The sequence below is a fragment of the Salvia hispanica genome, chromosome 3, assembly GCF_029641045.1.
Source record: "Salvia hispanica isolate PSC_SH4W2 chromosome 3, Shi_PSC_v1, whole genome shotgun sequence".
NCBI classification, from domain to species: domain Eukaryota; kingdom Viridiplantae; phylum Streptophyta; class Magnoliopsida; order Lamiales; family Lamiaceae; genus Salvia; species Salvia hispanica.
In genome coordinates this window covers 43,585,079-43,610,231 of record NC_142694.1, presented here as the reverse complement: position 1 = coordinate 43,610,231, position 25,153 = coordinate 43,585,079, and the positions used below count along the sequence as shown (strand labels likewise).

The 25,153-nt window shown below is 36.1% G+C and overlaps 4 protein-coding genes and 2 pseudogenes across 4 annotated transcripts; 2 read left to right on the top strand and 4 right to left on the bottom strand.

Moving 5' to 3' along the window:
* Window positions 1–33: 33 nt before the first annotated feature.
* LOC148930884 (uncharacterized) lies at window positions 34–1,903 on the bottom strand (annotated as a pseudogene).
* An 823-nt stretch (window positions 1,904–2,726) lies between these two features.
* Window positions 2,727–3,721, bottom strand: LOC125210107 (rust resistance kinase Lr10 pseudogene; annotated as a pseudogene).
* Window positions 3,722–4,025: 304 nt separating this feature from the next.
* LOC148930883 (LEAF RUST 10 DISEASE-RESISTANCE LOCUS RECEPTOR-LIKE PROTEIN KINASE-like 2.1) lies at window positions 4,026–5,240 on the bottom strand. The gene is made up of 4 exons (XM_089066641.1): window positions 4,559–5,240; window positions 4,313–4,372; window positions 4,178–4,230; window positions 4,026–4,046 (listed from the first exon to the last, which is right to left on the bottom strand). Exons 1-4 carry the CDS (start codon window positions 5,238–5,240, stop codon window positions 4,026–4,028), a joined length of 816 nt encoding a protein of 271 aa, XP_088922767.1.
* Window positions 5,241–9,027: 3,787 nt separating this feature from the next.
* LOC125212010 (V-type proton ATPase subunit G 1-like) lies at window positions 9,028–11,195 on the top strand. The gene is made up of 4 exons (XM_048112010.2): window positions 9,028–9,175; window positions 10,061–10,167; window positions 10,536–10,636; window positions 10,817–11,195. The coding sequence occupies exons 2-4, from the start codon at window positions 10,083–10,085 to the stop codon at window positions 10,958–10,960; spliced, it is 330 nt and encodes a 109-aa protein (XP_047967967.1). The 5' UTR covers window positions 9,028–9,175; window positions 10,061–10,082; the 3' UTR covers window positions 10,961–11,195.
* A 2,886-nt stretch (window positions 11,196–14,081) lies between these two features.
* Window positions 14,082–22,482, top strand: LTA3 (Dihydrolipoamide acetyltransferase, long form protein). Its single transcript, XM_048114349.2, has 23 exons — window positions 14,082–14,298; window positions 15,137–15,184; window positions 15,963–16,017; window positions 16,100–16,133; window positions 16,454–16,503; window positions 16,594–16,638; window positions 17,014–17,087; window positions 17,591–17,660; window positions 18,117–18,305; window positions 18,418–18,462; window positions 18,544–18,617; window positions 19,299–19,368; window positions 19,496–19,876; window positions 20,308–20,368; window positions 20,455–20,499; window positions 20,580–20,663; window positions 20,897–20,973; window positions 21,060–21,122; window positions 21,248–21,318; window positions 21,411–21,471; window positions 21,721–21,781; window positions 21,865–21,945; window positions 22,090–22,482. The coding sequence occupies exons 1-23, from the start codon at window positions 14,198–14,200 to the stop codon at window positions 22,146–22,148; spliced, it is 1,899 nt and encodes a 632-aa protein (XP_047970306.1). The 5' UTR covers window positions 14,082–14,197; the 3' UTR covers window positions 22,149–22,482.
* On the bottom strand, window positions 22,409–24,765 carry LOC125213680 (3-oxoacyl-acyl-carrier synthase-like protein (Protein of unknown function DUF455)). Its single transcript, XM_048114350.2, has 4 exons — window positions 24,504–24,765; window positions 24,298–24,417; window positions 23,034–23,264; window positions 22,409–22,945 (listed from the first exon to the last, which is right to left on the bottom strand). Exons 1-4 carry the CDS (start codon window positions 24,696–24,698, stop codon window positions 22,583–22,585), a joined length of 909 nt encoding a protein of 302 aa, XP_047970307.1. The 5' UTR covers window positions 24,699–24,765; the 3' UTR covers window positions 22,409–22,582.
* Window positions 24,766–25,153: the final 388 nt, after the last annotated feature.

Genomic DNA, 25,153 nt, shown 5'->3' with positions numbered 1-25,153 from the left:
AGATCAAAAACCATAATGCCAAAGGAAAAATGATTATCCTTGGTAGCCAGATGATGATTCCAGTGATGACGACTGAAACAACATGAAAAAAAGACAAAATACATATTGTAATAAGGCCAAAAAACTCGTGATAACATGTAAAACAGTTTCAGAAATTATAATATTGAAATGAGAATTCAACAAGATAAATATAGAGCTCACCAGGGAACAGTTGGTGATAAACTTCAATTGGGAGGTCGATATAATTTTGTTGTACACGTACACTAGCTAGATTTATAATATAAAAAAATAGATTTAAAAAGAGAAGAAGCGATTATCAAATTAACTCATCTTAGAAAAATGTAAAGATTCTTACAGCTGTGGATCATGTAAACAAGTAATAGTAGTATTGCACCTCCAGATCCCGTGATTATCAGAAGGGGATTTAATGCTGCGGTTAAATAAACTGAAGTTTTTTTTGGGGAGACAAAATTAGATGTTGTATGAAAATAAACTGAAGTTTTTGTAAGAAAATTAGATGTTGTCTTCTCCATTGTGATGGTAGTGAGACATAATTAATGAAGTGCGCACCTATAATTGCCAGACATGTCACGACACTCACTGCAGATTTACATACACAAACACAATATATAAGGAGACAGGATTAACATAGCATTGCATAAATTAGAGTTTAAATTAATTAATAGTATAGCATACCAATGAATGCAATGTAATCAGATTCTCCCTGATTGTAGAAGTCTGCAAATTAAAAAGGAACCCTTAGAAATTAAGAGAAACTAAAAAGAGAAATGAAATTGATGATTCTTAATTTCTTACAGTTATTTATCCCTTCCCAAAAGTAAGTAGTATTTGACAGTATATATAGACCTGCAATTCCAATGATGATAGTAACAGGAAGGCTTACCCCTGCAATTATGAAAACTGGAATTTCCTTCACAAAATTAGATCTCTTGGATAAAATTGATGAAGAAGAAGGAAAAAATGTTAAGTGGGCACCTAGAATGGCAAGAGGAATAAGGAGATAGCCTGCATATAAATTATAGTAATCATTAATTAGTATTGTACTCCAATGAAGACATAGAGTTATATATAGAGCATGTTGTTAGAATTCTAAGTTCCTTACGATTAGTTTCTGACAAGTTATATCTGAATTTCTCTGCATTTTTAAGAATCAAAGCGTTAGCATATATAGAAAGAAAGGATTTGTTGAAGAGCAATGATAAGCGCTGTCTTACCCCATATTGTGGATTTTATATAGCAAATACTATAACAGAAGCCGAGTTCAAAGCCATACAAGAGAGATTGATGGATTTGTGAAAGTGAAACATTCTTCACATCCATGGTGCCCGCCTGCGATGTCTTGACTATCACATCTACTCCACAGGTATGTGGTACCTCTGAGGCCATGATGTGCCCAAGATATACATAACTAAATATGGGCTGTGATAAATTAGAGGCACAGTCTTGAGTTATATCTTTAAAGAGGGAAGTATTCTTCGCCGGATTGGGACAGCTAATCAAGTTAACAGACAAATCTCGAATGGGAGAAGGAACGTAGAATGAAGGAGAACGAGCGATGAAGTGGGTGGGATGTGAGGAGCGGATGGGGAAAGAGCAGATGTCATCGTTGTTTATGGAACATAGAATTTTGGTAGTCGATTGCTTTGACATGGTATTTGATATAGTCTAGATAGAGGAATGTGGCATTGTTTTCGCAGGTGAGTTCGAATTCGGGATCACCGCAGTGGCTGGGATCGCCCTTGAGGCGGAAAGGAGAGGTGATATTGCGAACAGCACCGCAGGCAGAAGGATTGCAGTTTGCATCAGCAGCAGCAGCATGGATGAGTGAGAGAATCAAGAGAGATGAAGTGGTGAAGAAGATGTGCTTCTGAGTTGAGTTCATGCTTCAAAGTGATGTTGAACTAATGATGATTTACTCTTCAAAATATATTACTAGTATAAGAATGGAATGGTAGTTATGCTTATTAAGCAATATTCAAAGCTGACTATTTTTAAGACTTTTCGTCATTTTACTTATTCAACGTATCTACATAGAGTCATATTCAAATATGAGCAGCTATGTTAATTAATGCAGGAATTAGTTACGTTGATCATGTTGTTATCAAAGATTTGGCGCAATTTGACATATAACTATGTACTTAATGATGTAAATTCAAAATTAAAGGATGCAATTCAACTACTCCGTATTTACTTGGCATGGCTAGGGATAAAATGCAAATTTTATATATTATACAAACTATAAACTTTTCAACACAAACACTACATCAACACAATATCTACACATTGTAAAATTTCAAGATTTTGATATCAACACAATGTCAATATAATTTTAACACGACGTCAACCGTTGAAACTGTGTTGATATTTTCTGTTGATGTTATTTTGTCATCTGCTAACATTTTCTAATGGTTCAGATCATAATTTGGAGTTTGCACAATATATAAAGTTTCCATTTGATTATATCCCTTCTTGACATTGTGTTGGATAATCAATTATTATAACTACGTGTATTTATAAATCCAAACGAATAATGAATTGTTCAATATAATTCAATAGACCATGAAACCAAATAACCACTCGAATTAATAATATGGTAAATCAGTCCAAGTTACATTTGATTACGTAGAAATCACAAATGCATAACCAATGGAACTTGTTTCAAGGAAAAGTAGATGATCAGACAAATTAAAGCATTACTATTAATCTCAAGTCTCCCCCATAGTGATGCTACTACCATTGTCACCATGCAAAAATGATGTGGAAGCATTTGAATATGTAGCACTTTCTTCCTCATTTCTTGCCATATACCATGGATAATTAGGAATCTGGAGATGTTTAACATCACCTTCTAACATGTCCAACACCTTATTCATTGATGGGCGATTGTCTGGACACATTTGTATGCACCATAACGCAACAATGGTCATCTTCCTACCAATTTTTCCATGGTCATTTTCATCAACATTTCCAATGTGAATGTCCTTGCCTTGGTTTAAGTGGTCGTATATCCAGTTTGGAAAATACTTACTAGATTCATCATTGTTTCGAGCCAAGTCTTTGTTTAAGTTCACCATTTCCATCAACAATATTCCAAAACTATACACATCAACCTTATAAGAGATTGCACCAATACTTCTATTGATAAGTTCTGGAGCAACATACCCTATGGTTCTTCTAGCTGCCGTCATCGTCACTGTCTCCTTGTTTGTGGAGCATAATTTCGCCAACCCAAAATCTGATATTTTTGGGACGAACTTATCATCAAGAAGTATATTGTGAGGTTTAATGTCAAAATACAAGATCTGGATGTCACAACCATGGTGCAAATACCTAATCCCTCGGGCCACTTCAACTGCAATCTTAAATTTCATATCCCAATCCAATGGAGAGGCTTTTTCTCGATTGAAGACATACTTATCAAGCGAACCATTTGGCATGAAATAAAAAATGAGGGCACGCTTGGATCGTTCAGCACAATAGCCAACAAGTTGGACAACATTTATATGATGGATCCTTCCAATAGTTGCTATCTCATTAATGAAGTCTTGCCCGTTTGCTCCGGATTTTCCGAGCAATTTGACTGCTACAAGATGACCACTTCGGAGCTTTCCCTTGTAAACAGAACCGTAGCCTCCTTGGCCTAGTTTAACTTCAAAATTCTTAGTCATCTTCTTTATGTCCGAGTAAGAATATCTGATTGGAGCGAGCTTGTTGTCACTTTGTAGGAATGACTCTACTATCTCGAAAGAGGACAAGTGCCTTCTTCGGAATTTGTAGATCAAAAACCATACTACCAAAGGACAAATGATTATCTTTGGTGTCCACAATATGATTCCAGTGATGAGGGCTGAGATAACTTGGAAAACAGAATGAGTTGTGAGTGTCCTAAGGAGACTGGATTAACATTGCATTGGTAGAGGGACTAATGCAAATTAAAATTTAAAATTGTTATTACAACATACAATTAGAGAGCATACCAATGAATGGAGTGTAATTAGATTCTTTCAGCGTATGATAGTAGAAGTCTGCGAATAAAAAATGAACAAGTGAGAAATTAAAAGAGACAAAAAAAAAGAAAGAAATGAAATTGAAGATTCTTACTGTATTGTATACGTCCCCAAAGGGGAGTAAAATTAAATGATAGTAGTAATCCAACTGCAATTCCTATGATGATTGTCAAAGGAAGACTTACCCCTGCAATTAAGAAAACTAGAATTTGTTTCACAAATTAGATCTCTTCTTGATTGATGTGATAAAATTAATGAGGAAGAATAAAAAGTTAAGTGGGCACCTAGAATGGCAAGAGGAATAAGTAGATAGCCTGCATATATATAAATTATAATCATTAATTAATTAGGTAATTATATAGTATAAGTATGTTGTTAGAAATCAAAGTTGGAATCCTTACGATTAGGTCCTGATAAGAGATCTCTGAGTTTCTCTGCATTTTTCAAAATCATTAGCATATAGTACAAAGAAAGGATTTATTGTAGAGCAGTGATGTGATAACTGATAAGCGTGTCTCATCGCGTCTTACCCCACGCTGTGGTTGTGAATTTGCAACTAGAACAGAAGCCGAGTTCAAAGCCATACAAGAGAGACTGGTGGATTTCCGAGAGTGAAACATTCTTCGCATCCATCAATCCCGGCCACGATGTCTTGATTGTTAGATCTAATCTACACATATGTGGCACCTCTGAGGGCGTGATGCGCCCAACTTTTATTTTTACATAACTAAATCTGTGATGTGATGATAAATTACAGGCAGTGATATCTTTAAAGTGGGAAGTACTGGTATTGTTCATCGGATCGGGACAGCTGATCAAGACAACAGATGATTCTCTACCGGGATAGGAAGAATAGTATGGAGAACGAACGATGAAGTCGTAGGGATATGAGGAAGTGATGGGGAAAGAGCAGATTGTACCGTTGTTTAGGGAAGCATCAACCAGCCTAATGGTGGAGTTTTGGTAGTTGATATCTTTGACATGGTATTTGATAGAGTTTAGATAGGTGAAGGTGGCATTGTTTTCACAGGTGAGTTCGAATTTGGGATGGCCGCAGTTGCTGGGGTCGCTCTTGAGGCGAAAAGGAGAGGTGATATTGCAAATAGCACCGCAGGCACAAGGATTGCACTTTGCATCAGCAGCAGCATGGATGAGTGAGAGAATCAAGAGAGATGAAGTAGTGAAGAAGATGAGCTTCTGAGTTGTGTTCATGCTTGAATGTGAAGTTGAACTAATGATGATTCAGCATTCAAAATACTAATATAAGAATGGTAGGGTAGTTATGCTTATTAAGCAATATTCAAAGCTGACTCATTTTAATGACTTTTCGTAATTTTACTTATTAAATATATCTACGTAGAGTCATATTCAAATATGAGCAGCTATGTTAATTAATGCAGAAATTAGTTATGTTGATGCTGCTGTTATCAAAGATTTGGTGCAGTTCGCGCAATTTGGCATATATATTTCATTATTATAAATTTATAATGATGTAAACTCATTGTTTGTAGTAAAGTACGTAGTATATTCAATTTGTATGTTATTGAATATGTAATGCAACATAGGAGTATCATTTTTTTATAGTTAACATTCCTAAAATATTTCCAAAAAACATTCTACATGGAGTATAACTGATAACTGTATAGATTTTAATTTTAACAAAGGATCTCAACAAAATCCTTGCGTATATTCATTTGTTGAAATTTGCATGGAACGTGTAAAAATATCTCCAATCATGTACACTACACTTAAATACTCCCTCCGTTCCCTCATAGTTGAGGCGAAATTTTTCGGCACGAAGTTTAAGAAAGAAATGTTGAGTGTGTTAAATAAATAGATAAAAAAGTAAGAAAAAGAAAAGGTAGAGAGAATAAAGTAAAAAGTGAATAAAGTAGAGAGAATAAGGTAAGAGAGAGTAAAGTAAGAAAGAGAAAAAACTTACTATAAATGAAAATGACTCAACTATGAGGGAACGGAGGGAGTATATTTTAGTTTTAGTTTAAATACCACAACAAATATAGTGGTTTTACTCCAACTATTTACACTAACTCAATCATTAACTCAAACTTAAATGAATATCTCTATCCACTATCTATGTTTACTCAGAAAAGTTGAAAAAGTGTTTAAGATTTATTTTATGGGTAAATCTAAGGATATGTTATATTTTACTCAAAAATCTGACATGAGATTGATTTTAGAGTACTATTGAAGCTAGCTATTTATTTAATTTTTGGTTTTAGAATCCTATTAGAGTTAATTATTTGTTTAATTTTTAGTTTTATTGAAAATAGTCTAATATGCAAGTACTTATGCCAACTAATGTATGATGACATAAGTTCATTGTGAATTAATTTATCTTCAAATAAGTGTACCATTTTTAAGTTTTCTGGGTATATAATGACGTGTGGAATTGTGAATTACGTAATCTTCGAATAAGTGTACTATTTTAATGTTTTCGGGTCAAATTATATATAATGGTACGGAGAAGTGATCAATTGCTAACTTATTATTTAATTGTTAATTATAATTAATTTAAGGTTATGGGATTTTAGAAAATGTGTGGTCTATAATTTGCCAAGTGTAATTTTTATTTTTATTAATTAAATTGAAAAAGATAAAAAAAAAACTCCAAATTAGGGTATTGGATGAAAATGTCAATATAGTGTTCCAAAAATATCAACTCAATGCTTTGAGAATGTCAACACAATGCTTTAAGAATGTTAACTCATTGCTTATATTGACATTCTACATGTATTATATTGACATATTTTATATAGTATGTTAACATTTCTGCTTGTACGAAAAAATTAAAAAATTTTGATTTTTTTTTCAAATTTTGACGTCGGAACATATGCATGTATGATATCGTTGGAATCCTTATGAAATTATCTTTAATTTGATATATGTTATACAAATTTAAAGTTTTAGGATTTCTTTTAAAAGTTAGTTATAACTAAACATGTAGTTAATTGATATTAATACACCTATTGATATTTTTTTGGAATTAATCATATGGTCTTATTGACGTTTTTTGTTGATCGTATTGACATTTAGGGATTAATGATCTAAGCCCTTAATTTGAAAATCTAATGGTTATTATTTAGTTGTAGTTAGCAATTAAGTTATGAGTTAGCAATATAACACTCCCCACGTGGAATGACATTATACAGGCCTTCAATTTTTTTCATCAAATTTTAATGAGATTCAATCGTAGTTTGAAAATCAATAGGAAAAATATGAGGTCCAACCTGATTGGAAATTCCCCCACGATGCCTGATTTGTGAGAAATCGCAGAAGGAATCACCTCATCCATTGTATACTATATTTCATAATACATTATTAAAAAGTTGACAAATAGATCTTATTTTATGGAAAGTAAAGTTGTTTCCAATATAACATTTCCACTTAATTAAAGAAATTTAAACTACACCAAATATACAAAACGTATATATTTAAATCAATTCCAGTTAATTATGCTTAATTTTAATTAAAAAAAAAGTAACGTTGGATCACATTTTATAGAATGAAAAGTTATTTCAAATAATTTTTCTTGCACTTCGTTTCTACGCTTCTTTTAGTTTCACTAATTCTCAATATATTTTAATAACTAATCTTGTTCTTTTCAAAAGTTATCTCCTCGTAATTTTGTTAGCTGCTATATCAATAATATATTTGTCTATTAATTTTTATGTATTTTATATAAAAAAAAAACATGGCAATTAGTATTAACAACATTAGTCCATACATTAGTAATTTTTGTATCATGAAATAAGTACAAATATAGCAGGAATATAAAAATCAAAATCAAAATATCATAAAAAGAAAAAATTATTGGAAAAACTTCAAGTAACAAGAAAGAAAATAGTAGTACTAAAAAGTAGAAAAATATTTAATATACAAAATTTTAAAGGTTCATAATTTATTTATTACAAACATAGCTTCTGCATATAATATGTTTGTATCAAACGATCACATTTGAGTTCTAAAAAAAACACAATATCAAGATAATAAAATTGATTGGAATTACTTTGTTTTGTTTATTAAAATTAAGCATAATTAACTGAAATTGATTTCAATAAATACGTTTTTGATATTTAGTGTAGTTTAATTTCTTTACTTAAGTGGAGAGGTTATATTGGAAATAACTTTTCTTTCCATAAAATAAGATCCATTTGTCAATTTTTTTAATAGTGTATTATGAAATGTAGTATACAATGCATGAGGTGATCCCTTCCGAAGAAATCGTTGCTGACGTGGCCGGTGGAACGTCAACAAAGCATCCGACCATTTGTTATATATATCGGGGTTGCGTTAGTGTGCTAACTAATTTACAGTAATAACTAATAACTTTCAATTTTATGTATTAAAAATATCAAAAAAAAAACATAATTATATCAATGCAACATGTAAATTTAAATATCAAAACAATCAACATAAGAATATTGATAAATTTATGTATTTGTATTAATATTTTTAATATATAAAATTAATATTAATTATTAGTTATTACTATAAATTATTTAGTACATTATCACACCCCTATATCAAGGGATTGCATCCGGAGACCGAAAGATGCGAAAGAAATACTAGTACCGAGCATGTTTTTTAATCGAAAGATGTAGAAAATGCTCATAACAATGCAAGTTTAGTGAAATATTTAATTATTTTTAATGAATTGACATCTAAACCACTTAGATAGCACATCATTAATTTACAACATGTGGGAGATCATAATAACTTCTTGGGGCGCAATCAAACAATGTTAAACCTTGTAATTTTTCTTAATTTTCATAATTACTATGATAGGGCCAAATTAATTAAATTTTATTATTTTCCGAATGTTTATTTGCAAGTCATAAGTTCTAGTATTATCATAATTCCTAACCCATAAGGTTGTATGATTGCAAAAATCCAACTTAACCCAATCGAATTTTGGATTGGTCTCATTTTTGGTTGCGATTTGATTTATTAGTAAAAAATAATAATAATAATAATAATAATAATAATAATAATAATAATAATAATAATAATAATAATAATAATAATAATAATAATAAAAGGTCATAATTGTGTCGTCGGAATATCAAAGCTGCAGTCTTCACCCAAATCCGTTTTCTCCAGCAGATTCGTAGTTTCTCTATCTACAGGTGCTTACACTACTCCAATCTCTCTGATTTCTTCCTTTTTAACTGTCCCGGTTTTGCTCAACCTTCTCAATTTGCGATCATGGTCGATTTCTGCAATTGTCGGATGGTTAGATCTGTTGTAGTGCTAGAGCAAATTTCTCGTTCCATTGACCGGTATTTGCAGATCGTGTTGTGATATACACGTCTTTCTGTTAATTAGGCTGCCTGTGTTGATTCTCCAGTTTAACCTTGTTTGCTAGGTGTGCGATTTGAGTATGGAATTAGGCAGTGGTGATCGTTTGAATCATTAGTATTGCGATCTTTAAGTTTTTATTGTGTAGTGATCGATTTTTGGCCTAAATGAATCCATGATTTGGAGATCGCATTAGAGTAGAGCTGTTGGCTTCCACTAAATTGAGTAGAGAGGAGGTAATGAGGTGAGGTTTAAATTGGATTAATAAGATTGGGATCTGTTGTGATTCTTAGTTTTCAGATAATGCGTGAATCTGTGTGAGATATCCAGTGGCTCTTGGATTTGCTGTTTACTGAAATTTTTGTATTGAAGGGTTTTCAGTTCAATGAATAAAAAAATGATTATTAAGTTAGTTAGGGTTATTCTGTTCAATGAAAATCTAATGATTAAGTTAGTTGTATTAGTTGAAACTAATTGTTTCCTAACTCAGTTCACTTAATCATAATCGCCTTCTAGATCAGTGTTATGTCTTCTTAATTTGAACAATCATGTGGGGTTTCATAACTTGGAACTTCATGAAGGTTGATTTGTTTTGTAGTATGTGCACGTTTGAAATGAAGTTGTTTACTTTCAGTTTTGTGATTTCCCACTGTTGATGCTTTGGCATCATATTGATGCGAGTTTAATTTGTTTACGTCATTTTATCTCTGCAGCCTCGTTTGAATCACCTTCGACATGGCCTCCAGTAGCCAGAATGGAATTCAACTCTTGCTAGCTGCAGAACAAGAGGCTCAGCACATTGTCAATGCTGCTCGAACTGGTGATGATTTTTTACCCAGGAATTCATGTTTAAATGTGCTTTCTTGTTTTACTTCGTTTGATACCTAGGATAGGAACCCTACGAACCCATAGGCTGTAAAATCTGATGATGATGTGACTCTGCAAAGTCCAATTTAGGATTTATTTCTCTAACAAATAAATAGTTAAATACCCCCCTTCTTGCATCCCTCCCATGGTTGGGGCTTGGGAGGATTGGAGGGATATAGGGGTAGATGACATGGTCCCGGGCAAATGTTCCTTAAGTTTATATGCTGTGCCTTGTCTTAAAAACACATTACATTTGTGTGCTGAACTGCTCATAGAATGAGTCTCACTTTTATCTATGTGTGCTTTGGCTATCATGAGCAGCCAAACAAGCCAGACTTAAACAGGCAAAAGAGGAGGCCGAGAAGGAAATTGCTGAATTCCGTGCTCAAATGGAGGCTGAATATCAAAGTAAAGTCGCTGAGGTAATACTTGAATTGGCATATGACACGATATTGTATTTCATTAGTCCCGTTAATCAATCTTCTTCACTAGGAAGTTGTGCTCAACACATTAGAACTCATGCTTGCATGGTAGCACAGTACTCACATTCAAAGAAAAACTCTTATCTGTTTGGTTGAACTGTTTCTCCTTCATGTGTACAGAGCAGTGGAGACTCGGGTGCTAATGTGAAGCGTCTTGAAGCAGAAACGGATGGAAAGATCCACCACCTGAAGGAAGAAGCTTCCAGAATCTCCCCTGACGTTGTCTCCATGCTTCTGAGGCAAGTGACTACAGTAAAGAACTAGGTATTGGTTGAGCTGCGGCTATGTTGTCCCGTGCTGACCCTGATACCCCGGAATATATGTTGGTTCGACTTGTTATTTACTATTGTTTTATTTGGTGTTCCTCAATTTGATTCCTTGTTATCGAATAAAGCTGTGAGAGTTTGTGCTCAACTGCAAAATTTGTTACTTGACTTTCTTTCCCTTGAGGTATTTCCAGCTTCATGCTAAATTATTATACGTAAACAGATACTTGAAATTTTTGGTATCATTTTTTTTATAATTGAGTTCTTAGATATTTCCACATTGGGTCCTTGGAACTTTAAGTAATTGTGTTATTGAACTTTTATTCTTTGAGGTTAGATCATTGACATTCGGGAAAATACTTTGTTTTCTTGGTATAACCATTTCAATATCCTCACGAGGTTCCAAATTTGGTACTGAAATTATAAAAAATTGACATGACGCATTAAATTAGTTTTATTAATGATGTAAAACATGAAAGCTAGCAATGAACAGACATGTTGTTAGAAACAGGACATGTCATTTGAGCGTGTAAGAGCACTCCCAATGGAGGTGGCGAATTCTCGGCGATAAATCGCCGATTATCGCCGAATTATCGCCGGCCATTGTGGCGAAGTCGGCGATAATTCGGCGATAATGTTACCGTTGCTTCGCCGAGTGGCGATTTATCGCCGGATTATCGCCGAGCGATCGCCGGCCACTGTGGGCGACGCTCGGCGATAATCGGCGATTTTTAAAATTTTTTTTTTTTTTTTTGGCCGAACGGCTATTTTATCCCACCCCTATAAATATTTCATCCTCTTCCTCCATTCATCACCCACAAACTTCATTCACACAAATTTTCAATCTTTTTTCTCTCCATCTTTATTAAATGAGTTCTGATTCATCGTCTCGTGCTCAGTCCGACGAGGAAATATCACATTCTTCTTCCGAAGAAGAGGTACCTCCCGCTCCCACCGGATGGGATGTAGCGGGTTTCGCCAACAACCCAATCAACAACTATATCTCCCGCTGCATACAAAGCGAGATCGCTCGAATGCAGCAGCCACCCCCCCAACGGCCAATCCGCCGGCGGCGCCGATACATCCCTCGCAACCACACTGGTGCGCACGATCGGCTGTTCGCCGATTATTTCGCGGAGGAACCACGTTATCCGGCAGATGTATTTCGTCGCCGGTTCAGAATGCGCCGCTCCCTCTTCCTGCGCATTGTTAATGCGTTGTCCGCGCGTTACCCCGAGTTCCGGCTCCAGCGAGACGCAGCAGGGAAGCCCGGACTATCGCCCCTACAGAAATGCACTGTTGCCATCCGGCAGTTGGCATATGGAGGGTCCGCCGACATGTTCGATGAGTATCTGCAATGCGGCGAGACGACTGGCAACGAGTGCCTGAAGAATTTCTGTCAGGGCGTGCGAGAGATATTTGGGGAGCACTACCTTCGCTCGCCGGACGCAGCTGACTGCCAGTTCCTACTGGATTGGCACTGGAGGACCCACGGCTTTCCGGGGATGCTCGGCAGCATCGACTGTATGCACTGGCAGTGGAAGAACTGCCCAACCGCGTGGCGAGGCCAGTTTACTACCGGCTACAAAGGTACGCATCCCACCATCATTCTTGAAGCCGTTGCCGACCAACGGCTTTGGATTTGGCATGCTTATTTTGGTATAGCCGGGTCGAACAACGACCTAAATGTTCTCAATTCCTCGCCCCTTTTCAACGAGCGGATCAACGGATTAGGCCCCTCCATCGAATTCACGGCCAATGGCAATGTGCATAACATGGGGTACTACCTGGCTGACGGCATCTATCCGCAATGGCCCGTGTTTCTGAAGACGATCAGATGCCCACTCGGAGATAGAAGAAGGTATTTTGCCCGAGCGCAAGAGTCTGCGCGCAAGGATGTGGAGAGGGCATTTGGGGTGCTCCAATCGCGATTTGCACTGGTAAAGGGTCCGACGCGCTTTTTCTACCAGGGGGATATTGCCGATATCATGTATGCGTGCATCATCATGCATAACATGATCATCGAAGATGAACACGAAGGCGTCCTCGACGTCACCAACGACCCAAGTGTTGCATCATCGAGTCACGGTGTCTCAACCGAGTCCGCCCGCCAGGGTGTACCGCACAACGAACATGAACGGTTCCAGGCGTTCATGGACATACACCAGAAGGAGGCCCATCAAGCACTACAACACGATATCATCGAAGAATTGTGGGCAAATAGAAACCGCGCCCACCGCCCTTGAATTTTTTTTTCTTTGAATTTTTTTTTTGATTTTTTATTTCCATTCGTGTACTTTTTTTTTTTTTAATTTTCTTCGTTGTAATGTGTACCCGTGTTTAATACAACGAACTTTATTACTATTTATTTGATTTATCTTTATAAATTAAATAAGCTAGCTTTATTATATATAAAAATAAAACAATTAAATTAGTGATGATGTAAAAATGAAATGTTGAGTTAGGGAGAAATAAGGGAGAAATAAGGGAGAAACCATTGTAGGGGTTGGCTAAAAACTGGGGATAAAATGTGATGCTGATGTGGCGCTGATGTGGCAGGAGTTAGGGAGAAATAAGGGAGAAATAAGGGAACTCCATTGGGAGTGCTCTAACTCCACGGTTCTCTTGGAATAACAGCACAACCATTAAAGAAAAGAGTAGCATGCTAGTTTTCAAAACAAAAATAAAAAACAAAGAGATGAAAAGATTCAAACTCGAGTCCCATGTAAGGAATCATAACACAACTTGCAATCTTCAAGTAATGGACTTTGAGAGTTGCACAAACGATGAAAGTATGATAAATCGGGCATAGACAAAATATGACATTTTTTCTTAGATTTGTTATTATAGCAATAAACTATTATTAATATCATCTGTCACATTATTGTGTATTTCTCCTGAAAAGAGTTGAATGTGATATTGCGAAAATTGCAAACTTCACACTCCTTTATAAATCATTTTTTGATAAAATGAGGGATAAATTAGAATATGACAATTAAACTTGGAATCTGTGGAATGGGCCGTGAGAGCCTAATCTTCAGACGGCCCAAGTGCCATTGGAATTTCTGATATTGAATTGTTAAAGATGAATAATAAATAAATGTAACAATAATTTAAAATGAAAAAGGAAAGCGAGAACGAATTCGTCTTCTTCAGCGTGCGTACGTAGAAATTATTTAATACAGAAAGGGCAGTGGGGAAAGAGCCAGAGGTGAATTTTCTGCGAATTTGATCTATGGCGTTGTCTAGGCTACGGCACCCGGTGATCTCGCGTGCTCCGTCTCTAATCAGAGCTCGCTTCCTTTCTCTATCACCTGCCCATTCATTTCTCAATCGGTAATTCTTAATTTTTGTTTATTCGGTTTAGCGCTGAATTTGGATGAACTTAATTTCGGTTGATTTGATAGTATCGTGATTTTTTATCCGATCGGAACTAGATGCAACGTTGTTTCGGAAAATATTGAGTGGTTCTGTGGTTGGTGAAGCTGTCAAATGCGGCGGCATTGGAATTAATCGATTGGAGAAATAAAATGTGGGGAGCAGTAGTTCTGCTGCATTTTGTTTGTTTTTAATGCCTTAGTATGAAATGAAGAATACAATTATGATGAAATGTCAGCTGGTTTATAGCGTTGACACTGTTTTACAGTATTTTGCGAACGTACAATGACAAGCTCGATCTGCATTTTTTGTTGTAATTGACATTATGAAATTTCGGAAGCTAGGAATGTTTTGTGTCCGTGGGCATTGTTCCAAGCCTGGTTAGGCTGTGGTCGTGCCACAAAGAATGATAATACTCAGATGAGTAGCACTGTTTGATGTCTCAGTTTAGATGAGTTGTTGAAGAGGACCAACGTCTTATTCAGAATCATAAGTAGCTCTTTAGTTCAGCTGCTTGCTTTCTGCATTTATACTTGCAAGCACAGATATTTAAAGGTTGTATTGTATCATTGTATGTGCTTCAGGTTCATATGGTTTTAAGACCTGTTATTTAGCCTGAATGCAATAACTGTGCTTTTCCCAAATGTTCATCCTATGTCTCTCAAATTGAATCTAGATGGTTTGACAGAATACCTGGATCATTTCCTATATTCTTCAATCTTCATACTGAATTTTCTGGTCATGTACCAATTTTTGCATTGTTTATCACTTATTGTCGACATATGGTTTGCTGCAGTTCAAGGGGGTCGAATACTGGTCTTGAATTTTCGGAGACTTTGTTAAGGTATGCGTGTAAAGTCTTATCTTAGTTCCTTCTCTTGTTTTTTCTTCCTCAACTTCAACCTGTACTTCATGTTTTTAATTAAACATACTGGTATTTTGATTTTTAAAATTTATTGTTTGTCTCAGCTTTTTTATTTGTGCCTAACCTCATTCATTCTTATTCTATTATAGCTTATGATCTGACTTAGTGCAAGTAATTTCTTAGCTGTCAGTTTCATCTTTGGACAGATTCCTGGATTTTATTTGTTTGTATACTCTAATTAGACGAGTATAAAAGATTATTGACAGCTTTTTAGTATTAGGCCAATTGCCAAAGGAGATCTGTGCTTCCACAGTTCCACTCGCTATTTGCTTGCAGATATGTAATGGGCCTTGGTGCTTTTATAGTTTAACTAGTTTTAAGTGGCTAGGTTTTGTTTTCCTTATTCTTGGTAGGCTTTCATATGGCTATCAGATGGAATTATTTCCATGCATTACTCTGCCAATATTCCAAGTTTGCAGCTTATGCCAATTTAGTTTCCATAGTTAAACTCAGTAGTAGATGTCAATATTCCATCAGCAACCATTGTTTCTGATTCAGTAGTTCTTGTACATTCATTTTTATTGAATCAAATTTGATAATTGAGCCTTGCCAGTCAAAGCGATCAGCTTACATGGCAGTGAAATGAAGAAAATTGGCAACTTTTACCCTAGCATTGGAAAATGTATTCTAACCTTTCTGTCCTGGCATATCCTCCTCGTGGTCTAAAATTGTTCTCTTTCCTGATAAAATATTGCAGGCCAGCATCGATTCCATTATTTAATGGCATTTATGGCGATTCTTCTAAGATTAAGGTTGGCAGCAAAACTGTATTTTAAATATATCTAACCATCTGCACATTTTCTAACATATTCATGGGATGTTTACACTTTACAGGTCAAAATGGGTATCCGCTCCTTTTCATCTTCCGGTATAACTCTTTTCACTCAACTTGAACTTGCTATTTCAAATTTTAAATGACATTCTGGTGTCTGAACTTAATCTAGATGGCTTGGTTAAACTCAATAGCTAATTTACATGGCTTCATCCATCATGTAGTTTTTCCAAGCTTATCGTATGTATCGTATTCGTCCCAGATGTTAATGTAAAACCTTTTATGCTCAATCTTGAAATATGTTAACTCAAAAAATTGTACTGTTAAATATTATCTTGAAAATATAATCAAAATGTTACTTAGTTGCTTCAATGTCTGCTTTTGTACATAATGGTCAAGTTTTATTATTATTTCAGAGATACCTGAGCATACAGTGCTTCAAATGCCAGCTTTGTCACCTACAATGGTAAATGACTGTATGTAATATATATTCGCCATAACACAAAAATGTTTAGCTCTGTCACTGGTGTTTTTATACGCTTTTCCTTTTTTACAGAGTCAAGGTAATATTGTGAAGTGGCTGAAGAAAGAGGGAGATAAGGTCAGTTACAATTACTGTGTCATTCAGATTTTCTTGACACAGAGCATTGTCACTTGCTATGCACACATTTAATGATTAAATACTATGAAAGTTTTAGTGCAGAAATATGTACTCCCTCCGTCCCACTGAAGATGACCCAGTTTTCTTTTTAGTTTGTCCCATTCAAGATGACCCATTACTTAAAATGGAAACCCCTTTATCTCTACTTTATTCTCTCTCTCTTACTTTACTCTCTCATCTAACACACAAAATAAAACTGCATAAAATCCCGTGCCGCCCAAGGAAGGGGTCATCTTCCTTGGGACGGAGGGAGTATAAAATATCTAAGGTAGATGTAAGTTGATTTGACCTGTTTTCTTCTTCTGGATTCAATAGATTCAAGTGGGGGATGTGCTTTGTGAAATTGAGACGGACAAAGCCACTGTGGAATTTGAATCTCTTGAAGAAGGGTAAATTTCTGTAATTGAATCGCCTGTTGCATGTTGAAGAATTGCAGGCTCTGTCTGAAGTCCATTTATTGTTAAATTCATAGTAATTATTATAAGCTCCATTGCATAAGTACTGAGAATGTTGAAATCACTGTCTTATCTCATGATGAACCAATTTGGACTGAAATGGCTGCCCATCATACATCCTATTATGTTGGTTCTGTTATTCATCATTTATAACCATCTTTTGAGTTAATTGCTTTTTGTGCATGTGTTAGTTTCAAGCATATAGTCATAGTGCTCCTTACTTTATGCAGTGGTTAAGTTATGTTGTTCAGGATAGCTTCCCAGTTCCTTTTGGGTTTGTAACTATCTTTGTTTCAATTCTTGTCAGCATGTCCATCAATTGCTATTATTGTTTGGCTGTATTTTGTATGAACTTTAGTTTTCCTTGTATACTAAGAATCACTTCTGTCTTCCTGAAAATGTTTCTGAGTAAATAACTAAATATTATATACTTGCAGGTTTCTGGCTAAGATTCTGGTGCCTGAAGGTTCAAAAGATGTCCCTGTGGGACAGCCTATAGCAGTTACAGTTATGTGCCATAGGCTTCTATATATTTCTTTCTTATTTCTTTTATTAGTTGGAGTAAGACTGAAGGTTTTTCGAATGCCAAATATAATATATGTGTGGGATTGGTCTGAGTACTGCAAATTGCACACTGAAGCTCAACTCAATGACCAAGCCTTGTCCATGGCTTAACTGGGAATCTGGGTTTATCCTGTGTCTTTTTCGTCCACATTATTCAGGACCATCTGTTAAAATTAACCATAAAGCTAAACCCTTTTTCAGTGACCTGAAATTCAGTGTTAGATACATGTTACTTTGAGCGTACTGCTTAGCATGTTTGATGATATTTATTTGGAAGCTTAGTCTTCCTGAATAGGACATCTGTTTTACTGCTTCTGTTTTTTAGGAGAGAGACCTAGTTTGAATAGTGTTACTGGTATCATCTGGTATCACATGACTGATTTTAATCCGGTTACCCAGGTTGAGGATCAAGATGATATAGGTAGCATCCCTGCAACTGTGAGTGGGACAGGAGCGGCAGATAAAACTTCCACTGAACTAGCAACGAAACATGAAGACAACACGCAGGGAGCGAGCTCTGTGAACATCAACACATCTGATCTTCCTCCTCACATTGTCCTTGAAATGCCAGCACTATCGCCTACCATGGTAAGAGCAGCTTTAGCTATCAAGTTTTGTACTATGTTATACTATCATTTTCAATCTTTTTTCAGTGCTAAAGAATGTTCTCGTCTTTACTTTTCTTCTCTTTTATCCACAGAACCAGGGCAATATTGCAAAATGGACGAAAAAAGAAGGTGATAAGGTCAGAAATTTTCTCTCTCGCCTACATAGATCCCATATATATACTGCTTTCTGGTGACATGCCTTTCTGTGCTTGTTGCAGATTGAGGTTGGTGATGTTATTTGTGAAATTGAAACAGACAAAGCAACACTTGAGTTTGAATGTCTTGAAGAAGGGTAATAGAAATGTTTAACTGTATTGGTTCAATGCATAAGAGTTTAGTATCTTGAAACATTTCTGCTGGTCCATGGAAAACATCTGAAGTACCACATGGTTCTGGCAAAATACTGTGGTGACCTCCTCCAATTTATTGTTCTCCATTTGTCCATGAAAAGTATGCACCATTTACAGATTCTAAGAAATAGTTGTTAGATGTTGGTGGATGCGTTTTAGGTGATATAGGGTATAAATGTATCCCATTATGTAGAGAAAGTGTGTTTTTTTGGTAAATAAGAGGTGTTTGTTAAAGTAGAGTGTGGGCTCGTGTCTTTAAAAAGAAAGGTGCATATTTTTGAGGACACCCAATAGAGAATATGGTTACTTTTCATGGATGAAGGGAGTAAGCTTTATTCCTCATTGATGTTTTGGCTCTTTGATTGATCAGTGGGTCATGTACTGCTAAACGTATTTATGTATAAAATTTGAGAGGTTCCTCTATCCTGATGGGAAGTGTTTATGAAGTTTCTTGTCATTCTTATTGTGGTATGGGCTCTATAATGCTTTCAGCCATCATAGTTGGGTCAAATGCTTTTTCACATTAATTTGCATGGAAGTTGGTGTGATTACTACAATCTTTCTTCAAAATTCTTTAATCATTTATTTATTTTCTAAGCATAGGTTTTGCTTGTTGGTTTCAGGTTCCTGGCAAAGATTTTGGCTCCAGAAGGATCAAGAGATGTGGCTGTGGGTCAGCCCATTGCTATAACTGTAAGTACATAATGCTTAGACTTTCACCAAAATCTTTTTCATTTTCTCTGACTGAAAGAAAAGGTGTATTACTGACAATGCTTGATTAACAAGTGATTATAGTTTATTTGGGGATCTGTGTTGCTAGGTTGAGGATAGTAATGACATTGAAGCTGTAAGAACATCTGTAAGCACTGATGTGAGGACCAAAGATGAAAAGCCAGCTCAACAAGTTGGAAAGAAGGATGTCAAACCTCATAAAACAAGTTTTAATAGGATTAGTCCTGCTGCCAGGATGCTAATTTCTGAACACGGGTTAGATGCATCGTCAATAGCATCATCTGGTCCCCGTGGTACTTTGTTGAAAGGGGATGTTTTGGCTGCAATTAAGTCTGGAAAAGTATCCAAAGTATCTGTACCTAAGGAGAAGACTTCATCACCTCAGGCTTCTTCCTCCCTACCAGCAGGATCAAAATCCACAGTACAGGATGTTGCTTATGAAGATCTGCCAAACAGTCAAATTCGCAAGGTGCTGAGCTATCATTTTTTTATGTATACACATAAACAATTCAAGGAGTAATGTTGTCATATCAACCTGAGTGCCTTTCTATGAGTTTAGTTTATAGATTCTTCACTGCTTTAATGTGGAAAGAATATGATATACACAGAAACGTAAACCATCCATGTGACAGATCCATGTAAACTATCCTAAAGTTATCATGCTTGTTTTATACCCATAACAGAAACTTCTCTGGAAACTGGTAGAAGTCTGCTGATATCTGGCTTAGCAAGACAGATGTCTCATTTGATTATCCGGATATACAGTTTCTAGCTTTATTTGTAGGAATTTTTTTGTAAGATTATATAATCATCATGATTTCATATGCACACTATACTGTTTGTTATTGCTGTTACCCATCTTATTGTGATTATAAACAATGTTCCATTGATTGTTTGCAGGTCATAGCAACACGCTTATTGGAATCAAAACAATCAACTCCTCATTTGTATCTATCAACAGGTATCAAATATTCTTATACTATATTTCTCTTTCAGCATTCCATATTGCGGTACATGTGTGGTCTTATTTTGGATACCTTATACCAGATGTTATATTGGATCCTCTTCTCTTATTCAGAAAGGAGCTTAAAGGTAGTGGTTTCAATCTCTGATGTACCTTGTTGTGAAGAGCTTCATTGTGCTCCCTGATCTCACTTTGTTTTGCTTTGCAGCAAAGTATGATGTCAAAGTCTCAGTAAATGACATCGTGATCAAAGCGGTTGCTATTGCATTGAGAAATGTTCCAGAAGCAAATGGTAAGAGGTTTTCCATTTATCACCTGATTTTGGAAAATGGGTCAACTGAAAAGTAAAAGATGGTAAAATGAGTAGAAACTCAGAGAGAGAGGTAGACGTTCTTGGGTATCCGAAGGCTGAATTTATATTTCTTGACTCAGCTTATGATACAGCTTCAACCTTTTATACAAGTTCACTAATGATCTTCTGAAATTATTCTATTACAGCTCTCTAATTATTAACTAACCATGCAGCTTATTGGGATGCCAGCAAAGGGGAAACAGTATTATGCGATTCAGTTGACATATCTATTGCAGTTGCTACAGAGAAGGTATTCTTTGAGATGCCACTTGTTGTTTCTAAACAGCTAACAGCCATCATCTCATGCTTCTCAACATGACATCTTTCCATATTCAGGGATTGATGACTCCAATTGTAAGGAATGCGGACCAAAAATCCATATCATCAATATCCTTAGAGGTGCAACCCTGTAACTTTTTTTTGTCTAAAACGCCCCGCCATTCTGTGGACCAATTTAATGCTATGCTTTATTTTATTTTATTGCACAAAATTTTCTCCTTGCTCAACTTCTGCCATTTTCAAAGGTGAAAGAACTTGCTGAAAAGGCACGGGCTGGGGAGCTCAAGCCAAACGAGTTCCAAGGCGGCACTTTCAGGTGCTTTATTTTATACTTATGTGGTTTTGTGAATATAATGTATTAGTTGTTCCTTTATCTGAACCACCATAAATGTTCCTTGTGCCATGCAGCATTTCGAACTTGGGGATGTATCCTGTTGATAAATTTTGTGCAATTATAAACCCACCTCAGGTTCTCTCTCTCTCTCTCTCACTCACGCACCTTCTATCACTATGTTGTTTCCAAACGTTTATGCTTCAATTGCAACTAATATAGATTATCATACCAGCCATCTGCTTTTTTAAGCAGATAATTTGGAGAACTTGGTCCCCATGTCCCAAACTAACATTTATGTTATTGATTATTATTGTACCTATTTATATACTCTACTATGGATTTGCACTACGTATCATGATAATTAAAGCAATTTTGTTCATGAAGGCTGGTATTCTTGCTGTTGGCCGAGGCAATCAAGTTGTAGAACCAGCTACCGGAGATGATGGTAATACATAAATACATGCAGTTCAATGCAAGATTCTATCAGCTTCACTCCGTAATTCTTAACTCGAAAATTCCTTATTCCAGGGATTGAGAAGCCAGCTGTTGTTACAAAGATGAATGTAACACTGTCTGCTGACCATCGTGTCTTTGATGGCAAAGTTGGAGGTATGTAATGCCAAAGGAATTAAAACTTTTATCTGTGAAACGATGTCTTAGTTGCACTCCCCTCGATAGATTAGTCAGCTGGCTATCACTTTGATCCGACCCTCCTCTTTCTTTCCTGTATTTGATGTAAAATCGGTTTCTCAGGTGCTTTCGTGGCTGCACTACGATCCAATTTCAATGATATCCGAAGGCTTCTTTTATGAAGACGTAGAAGTTATCTTCTCAGAAAACATAACACCATTGAATGGAGAATATCTTAGATCAGAATGATCAAGATCTTCTCCTCGAGCTCGGGTGCTAATTTCTTCACTTTTTTTTTGCGGGATTTGCTTTTCAACATATAAGAGCCATTTTTGGGGCAAAATTTGTTCAAACATTTGGCATTAACTGCTTCTTAGTTTTTGTCATTTCAACTGCACTACGATCTCTTGAGAGAGTGTTTGTTACCTTGAAAACAAGTAAATGTAAAGAATAATCCGATGGGAATTACTTGTCTCTTGTTTCTGCCAATAAATTTGTATCTCCCTTGTTTCTATCTATATTATTGCAACTTAAATTGAGCAAAGGGTTAAATTGCTCATTTATAGGAAAGTAAAACATAGATTAATCAAAATTGTTTGTCAAAAAGAGAGAAAAACTAGTCTTTGACAGCAAGAGGTTGGTACCACTGAGGTCCAAATCCAGCAGCCTTTCTTGCTACCTCGTTGAACGGTGGCTTGAGCGGCCCTCTGAAGAAAGCCCTCACTATTTCATGGAACTTTGGGATCACTTCAGTATCTACGCGCTCATCAGCTTCATCTCCTTCGAATGCAGATTCACTGGAGTCATCGTCTTCTTTTGATCCTTTGCGGAGAATCAGAAACTTGAACCACTTCACTCCAGCAGCACAGTGAGTTATCTCTTCTGGATAGATCACCGTCTCCAGCAACTCGGCTGTCTTTTCATCGCCTCCTTTGCGGAAACGTGATATCGTTGTTGGCACAACGTCCAGCCCTCGGGCCTAAAAAAACCAAAAATTTGTTACTATCAACTCTTGTAAGCAACCACACATTTAATCTCCAAACTCTTATTGAGATTATTACGGATACCTCGTGAACACAATGCTCGATTGCTAAACGTGCTAACAGGTCGTTGGAAGTAGCAGCAGCTGAATCCCAGAGACCGTCATGAGCAGGCAATGCTCCATAAAAAGATCCAAGTTCTTTCAATCTCTCTGCAAGCAAGGTGAAGTGCCGACCTTCATCTTGTGCCACTTTCACAAAATCTGTGAAAAAATCTCTTGGCATTGCCTCTTGCTTACCAAATCGAGCAATTATGTCCTGCAATTATAAGTAACATTGAGAAAGAAACATAACATACACTTCTAACTTCTAAATTCACATCAAAACAAGGTGCAAAAGTTTCAATATGTTTGATCCAAGTTAATGTAAATCAGAAGGTGAAATAAGGTTGAAAGCAATCCCTTTTATGCTTGTAACACCTACTTTGTATCAAGACTACAATGGAGCAGGTCAATACGTCCAAAAACATCAATAGGTTGAAGATTTGCTCGGGTGTATGTCTTCTAAGTTACATCAAAATAAGGCCCAACCAGTTCCTCTAAACACATACCTAATCCTAGTTAAATGTAAGCAGAAAGGAGAATCAAGGTCGAAAGTAATCCCTTTTATGCTTGGAACACCTATTTTGTATCTTGACTACAATGGAACATATCAATTTATCGATAAACATCAATCAGTGGAAACAATTTGCTTTTGTACGTGTTCGAAGTTTATATCACTAAAACCTCCATCAGTTCCTCTACAGCACTTACATGTCAGTCTAATCCTAGTTAGACTTAAGCAGAGAGGAGAATTAGGTCGAAAGCAATCCCTTTTATGCTTGGAACACCATCTATTTTGTAACAAGACTACAACAGAACAGATCTATACGTCGAGAAAAACCAATAAGTGGAAGTAATTTGCTTGTGTACAGTGTTCTAAGTTTACATCACTATAAGGCTCAATCAGTTCCTCCACAACAAATACATGTCAGAGACAGTCTACTCCTAGTTTAATGTAAGCAGAAAGGCAAACTAAGGTCTAAAGTAATCCCTTTCGTGCTTGCAATACCTTCCATTTTGTTGGTTACAAGCCCCAAAAACTATCATCCAGTACACATATATTAACATATTCAAACTTAAATTTTTTCATACCACGACAATTTTTTACTTCAACCACCATTTATCCAATCTAGTCCCACAATATAAAATCCAGAGTCATATTTGATCTTTTTCCTACAACAACAACAAAATAGACTAGTTCTTCAACTTCATAGAACAAATAAAAGCAATTAAAACCAAGAAACAAGTACCCAAGACAAGTCAATAGCCCAGCTCTCAGTATGAACGAGGCTATGCACAAGAGCCTTTCTACTCTGCAGACTCCCCGCCTTTCCCAGCTTCGGCATCTCACTAGGCGAAACCAGCTTCACCTGCACCCAATCCAAACACATATCACAAAAAACACTCATTGAGGCATTTCATCGAACACTTCAGGCTAACAGAAACAGAGCCTCACATTTGCGCCTCGGGCAGGGCGATCGGGCACTTGGATCTCCTTGGAAGCATCATACGCGACTTCAATGTCTCCTTTCAGCCATTTGGTGGCGATTTCATCGCCGAGCCGAGCTTTCTCAAAGGGATCCGCCGTGTTCAGCACTCTCAGCGCCTCCTCCACCAGAGTCGCCTCCGCAATGCCGCCGCCGCTGCCCATTTCTTAATTTGGGATTGGGATTTGACCAATGTCAATGAGAATGTGAAGGAGAAGGATTGGAGAAGTTGAGCTCTGAAACCTGTTCTTATTGTTTATCACATTTTATGTAATTTTGTATTTTTCCCATGAAGTCTTAGTATTTGTGTTTTCCTCCCCATATAGATTTTTAAATTTTCATTCTCGATACATATTAATATTCGCACCAAGACTTTAAGGCCCGTAGATTTGGAATGAAAGGGGCTGTTCTCCATACAATTTATTTAATAACCACTTTCTATATCACAATTCACAATCGAGACTGAATATTGGTCTTTAAATGTAAATTTTAGACAGTCTTGATTGTAGCATATGACATAGTTGTGTATTCAGTTAGAGGAGGATGTTGGCAATTTATGGAATTTGTGTTGTGTGTGAATGTGATTCATTGTTGTACGGACTACATTTCATTGTTAATT